Genomic DNA, 6,000 nt, shown 5'->3' with positions numbered 1-6,000 from the left:
TGTGTGTGTGTGTATGTATTTGTGTGTGTGTGTATGTATTTGTGTGTGTGTATATATTTGTGCGTGTGTATATATTTGTGTGTGTGTATGTATTTGTGTGTGTATGTATTTGTGTGTGTGTGTGTATGTGTATGTATTTGTGTGTGTGTATGTGTATGTATTTGTGTGTGTGTGTATGTGTATGTATTTGTGTGTGTAAGTATTTATGTGTGTATGTATGTATGTGTGTGTTTGTATGTATTTATGTGTGTATGTGCGTTAGTGTGTGTATGTATTTATGTGTGTATGTATGTATGTTTTTGTGTGTTTGTTTGTGTGTGTATGTATTTGTGTGTTTGTGTGTGTATGTATTTGTGTGTGTATTTGTGTGTGTGTACCAGTGCTCTCTTCCCCTCAGGCAGGGGACTCAGTGGCAATAGAAGAGTCAAGGGACAGGAAAGAGCAGAGGACTGAGCAGTCAGTGAGACCGTGGGAGACTGCAGTCCATTCTGTGCTGACCTGTCAAAGCTGCCCACTAGTTCCTTCCATGCTACACGAAACTATTTTAATTTAAAACAATTGTTGAAAATATCCCCCCCCCCAGACTACCCTGAGAATAAGTTCCCTCTAGAAACTGAGCTTTCTGGGCCAAAATTGTAAAATATGGTCTTCCAAGTCAGAAACTCCAGCCAAGGAGCCCATCTTAAATGGCTAAGCCAAATTTTCATCGGAGGTACAGTTGGCCCCCACACTCTCTCTTGACTCCAGTGCCAAGTCTCCTCAGCTGTTTTCGATTGTTAAATATATTGGTATCACCACTTACGAGGTTCTGGGACATATTAGGTTCTTCCAATTCTTTAAAATAACCATTGAATGTATGAAGTCTCATAAAATTAAAGCTGATGCTAACTTAATGGCCTGAGGGGCAAGAGAAGTTAGAGAGTTGGTGCCTCAGCTCCTGGATCCTGCTGTCCTATCTCCTGATTCTCCCACTGTCACCAAACATGTTCTACAACAATTTGAATTCATGTATGTATACAGCACTAAAATAAGTTTTGTGTATTACCCCCGTGACAAGCGTGGCAAGTTGTGTCTACAATTGGCTTCCTGCTTAACACTTCGGTGTGATATAAAGCACTATCTTTAAAGGTTACCATAAATCTTAGATCTGACACATAAGACAAACTCAATAAGGAAATCTCATAAGTAAGATAAACCCAGGGAGGCTTGATATTATCAATCTTGTCTGCTTTCCTATTTTCTCAGACATTTCCTGGCCACTCTCCCTGCTGTGTAGCATATTACTTTCTGAGAGTTGGCCCTTGACACACAGAGGTTACATTTGACAGGTTAGGAATACTTCTCAGGCAAATACCAAATGGTGACAGGCCAGTTAGCAAACAGGTAACAAATAGAACCTAAGGCAGAAAGATCATGCTCCACCCTTGCTGGGAAGGAATTCATAAAGAGATGACACAGTGGTTCGTCTGGTACCTTCTCTCAGCTGAGCCTAAACATGAAAAAGATGATATTAGCTTAAATTTTATTTTCCTTCTCAACAGATAAAATACTCCCAATAATTGGGACATGCTTACCTTAAAAGAGTATTTGCTATCTATCTGAAATTCAAAGCTGGTTGGATGCCCTGTATCCCTTCTTATTTTGAGGGAGGCTTGGGAGGCATGCCACAGCTCACAAGTCAGAGGACAGCAGAGTGTGTTCTCACTTTCTGTCATGTGAGTTCCAGGGAGGGAACTCAGGTCCCCTGACTTGGTGGCAGGTGCCTTACTTGCTGAATCGTCTTGCCTGCCTGGCCATCCTATGTTCTTATTTGCTGACTTCTGCAACCTTATTATTAATTATGAATATTCAATTTAGCATGGTCCTTTGCATCTTGGCCTCACCAGACTGGGATGGCCAGAAAGGACTCTTTCTGCAGCCAGCTTCTATAGAGAGAATCTCTTATAAGCATCACCTGTCAATAAAAAAGCTTATGGCCAATGAACTGAGGCAGAAAAAAGGAGGTGGGACGCTAGCAGGAAGCGAGAGGATTCTGGGTAATAGTAAGAGTATAAAAGAGAGAGTTGGGGAGAGACTCAGGAGACAAGACAAGACAAGGCAGAGGGTGGAGGGAGGAGACGGATATAAACCAACAGGTAGGCGAGCTCAGGAAGATGCTGAGGAGATCCTGAGGAGACTCGAGGGGAGAAGCAGGCCAGGACTGAGGAGATATGACTAACCACGCGGTAGGCATAGAGTAGTTTGAACAGGTTACATAAATGACAAGGTAGTCAGGGATGAGCCAAAGCTTATGGCTGATGCATTTAATAATAACTCAGATATAGTTATAGTCTCATAGTCTCAGAGTCGACATTCTGGGAGCCAGGGCTGGGAAAGGAAAACTTGGATTTTATTTTTATGAACCAACTTTCCTCCTCAAATAACCAACAATTGGACTCTTTGTCCAAAAAACAGGTCAAGAAGTTTAAATACCATAAGCCAGCTCCCAGGATTACTCTGGCCCAGCCAGAAAGGTTCACATTGGGTTCAAATGAACTAAAAAGTAAATGTTTCTTCTCTGATCTCTCCCTGGAATAGTGGAGTGGTGCTCTCAGCCTGTCTAGTCACTCCTCCTCCATCTCCAATTTCCTTTCGGTCATTTAACAATTGGCTAATACTCTAGTGTGGCTCTTGGGTGAGGCAGTCCAGTCCCCAAGAGCACCCTGCTCTTCATCTTCTGTGGGATGAACTTAGAGTCAAAGGGGACTCCCATCTTTCTTCACTTCTGACCCCATTCTGTGACGTGTGAGTTTCTAACCCGAGCACACCTTCCAGGGTAGCCTGAGTTTCTGGCTCCACTTGGTGATTTCCTGTTCATACTAAAGTTGAGTTTGGTACCTCTCCAAAAAGGCATCCACCAGGTTTGAGCACCATGTTAATGCACCGCGATGAAATGCCCAGAAGAAGCAGCTTCAGAGAGGAAGGATTTATTTTGCCTCACACATTTGAGCACGTGCTATGCATCTTGATTCTGAAGGCATTGAAGCAAGCAGCTCTGTGGAGACAGGAGGGAGGGTGTAGCTGGGGATCCTTACTTGCTAACATCTCAGCCCAACAGGAAGTAGAGGCGGGACAGGAAGTCATGCTGGGCTACAAACTTTAAGGCCCACACCACCAGATCCACTTTTCCCACCTTTTAAGGGTTCCACAACCTCTCAAAACTGTGCCACCAGCTGGAGACCAAATGTTCAAACATAAGAACATGTCGGGGATGTTTTACATGCAGAACATCACAGGTACTGACTGAAGCACCCTAGGGTCACTGTCCACAAGCCTTGCCTTGACATTGGGCAGGCAGATATAAACACCTCTTTTTAGGGGACATCTGATTCCTAGTGTCTGTTCAGTCTGAGTGTTTAACCTTCTTAGGTAAACGAGGAAAACTCTTTCTCCTCTATACTCTGCCATTCAGCGCCTGTGCCTGGGAAATTAACAATGAAAGACAGAAGTGTTAACTGTATGTTCACGTGGAGGTCTTTAGAGAATCAGGGACTCAAGGAAGCCAACACATGAAAACTCAGAAAAGTCATCTTCCAGTCTATAAGTAGGCAGATGAACTAAGCAGACAGCACAGTAAAAGAGGCAGCACAGTAGCCAGCAAGTATTCTCTTTTTTTATGACAAATTACATTGCCTGTGTGTGCCATGGTGCACATGTGGAGGTCAGAGGACAACTTTTAAGAGTCAGTTCTCTTCTCCTGCCCTATCAACAGATCCCAGGGGTCGAACCCAAGTCTTTATTTAGCCACTTCTCTAGACAGTTGAGCTGTCTGCAGCCTGTGCAGTGTGCTCTGGCTTTACAGCTTTTGTGAGCTGTCATTTATGCTGGGGTGAGCTTAGGTGGTGTAGGTGTCTTTGAGCCATCTCTGCTCCTGTAAGTAACCCGTTCCCCATCTCCCTGTAAGGAACCCAAGAAAAATCCCTCATTGACTCACCAAGTTGGACTTTTGTATAGTATCTGCACTTTGGTCTGTCATCAGTTCAAATCAGGAAAAGAAGGTATGTAGTGGTTTCCCCTGATAACAGTATTTTTAAAATGATAAAAGATACAAAAATCTAACCAGAGCGATACATTGTGGAGAAGTAACCAGGTGAAGAAAAGAGAGTAGGCTTCTAGGAATGGCAAACATTAGGGGGTGTTGTCTTATCAGAGTTTACATTGTAGCTCGACACTATCAACTATATAACATTCCTTTTGTTTGTAAAGAGCAGGAGAAGAAAGAACAAAAGTAGATGGATCAAACTCAAGTCCAGCCCTGGTTCCACAGCCCGAGTTTCAGCTCTTGCCTCTTCACTCTGCAGGTTTGCTTCCTAGACCTGCTCTTACTATATTTGCCCAGACCAGACCACTAGCAACCCCGAGGTCCCAGCATCTGTCTTCTGCTTGTTAAAGCCCAGGATGAAGCTTCCGTCTTGTTTGCTGGCCCCAGAGCTGCCTCTGCTGCATCCTGATCATAAACCTTATTTTCAGCTTCTTGATAGTTACTTGGAAGCCTACCAGCACACCTTGGACCCTGAAGAACGGTTTGCGTTAGCACAAGCAATGACTGACATAATGCACCGACGCCCCAAGTTTGATCTCAGCCACTCATATTTCACTAAGGCCTACCGAGATGACTGCACCTGCCTGAGGCTTCACCTGCAGCTGGTGAGGGGCATCCTCAGCCGCCATGTGAGTCGGACTTTTAATGGCTCTATCTGGAAAGAGAATGGGAGATCTAAGCCAGAAATAAAAGTAACGTTCTTTCCGTGCAGGTCCAGAACCTGGGTTTTCTGGGCAGGGTGTTTATCTGTACGCTACTTTGTACTTCTCAATGCCAAGCATGACGTAGGTCTTAAAGGGAGGTTTCTAGCCAACTACAGTTGATTCACAAGGAGTCAAGAACCTATCTATCATGAGATCAAAGAGTTATCGGCAACCAGAGGACCTTTCCAAGACATTACCATATACAATTTTGATTTCTTTTCCCATATAGAAGTGATTTTTGTTTGGGTGTTTTGTTTGTTTTGTTTTTGTTTTTGAGACAAGGTCTCCCATGGTAACCTAGGCTTGCCTTGAGCTCCTGGCAATCCGGCCTCAGCCTGCCTCAGTGCTGGGGTTGTAGCTATGGACCGCCACACCTGGATTTTCAATTTTATTTTATTTTACTTTATTGCCACTCTCCTACCCTGTAGCCCTGGCTGTCTTGTACTCATTGTGTGGCTGCGGCTGGTCTGAAATGCTCAGGCTGGCCTAAAACTCACAGAAATCCACCTGTCTCTGCCTCCTGGGGGCTGGGATCTAAGGCCTGTTCCACAGGCCCAGCTTTCTTTTGTTTTTTGTCAAATTGGTTGGCTTTCCTTTCCTTGGCTGACCTTTGACTGAGAGACCAGAATGTCCCATTGTAAACAAATCTTCAAAACCACATCCAAGGTGAAAACTAGTGAAGAGACAGGACCACAAGGGGGTTTAGCCTTCTCCTGTCTCGGCTCACAGCTCAGTTCTGGGAATATTTATTCTTTTTAGCTGGAGCAGCAGCGGGATTATGTCGAGAGGCTCTGGCGAGGGGATCATCCGGAGGCTCCCAAGACATTCGGACTTCCCCTGAACGTAATTTGCAAGCAATTTGTTTCCATCAGCAGCAGCTGGTAAGGTGGCGTTGCCTTTAGTATTTTACTTGTAATCTTCTACGGCAATTAAGAATACAGTGTTAGATCAAAGTGCTAAGCTTTTAAGCACCGTTCAGTGGCTAGTAGATGTGAGAGGCCTTGAGCCGAGCACATTATCTGAAGCCAGCATGTGCTTTTAAGATGCTCTGAGAGGATTTCTTTCTTCTCACAGTATCACTAAAGAGGCTTCTGAGAATTGGCCAGATGAAGCCCTGGGCATTACCCTTTAAAGAGCAGTATTCAATTTCCTGAGACTACTCAGGGAGGGTGCACGTTTTGCCACCCTGTCAACATGACTACTACCTTGCTGTGT

General features: G+C 44.4%; 1 protein-coding gene across 1 annotated transcript in view; it reads left to right on the top strand.

Moving 5' to 3' along the window:
* LOC110303781 overlaps positions 1-6,000 on the top strand; it is a 178,813-nt gene that overhangs the window by 75,776 nt on the left and 97,037 nt on the right. Inside the window, exons 17-18 of the mRNA XM_021174996.2 lie at positions 4,510-4,710; positions 5,545-5,666. Of these exons, the coding sequence (XP_021030655.2) occupies positions 4,510-4,710; positions 5,545-5,666 (323 nt within the window). The remainder of the gene's footprint in view (positions 1-4,509; positions 4,711-5,544; positions 5,667-6,000) is intronic.

Source organism: Mus caroli, chromosome 10 (assembly GCF_900094665.2).
Source record: "Mus caroli chromosome 10, CAROLI_EIJ_v1.1, whole genome shotgun sequence".
In the NCBI taxonomy this organism is placed as follows: Eukaryota; Metazoa; Chordata; class Mammalia; order Rodentia; family Muridae; genus Mus; species Mus caroli.
This window is presented reverse-complemented; position numbering and strand designations above follow the sequence as displayed.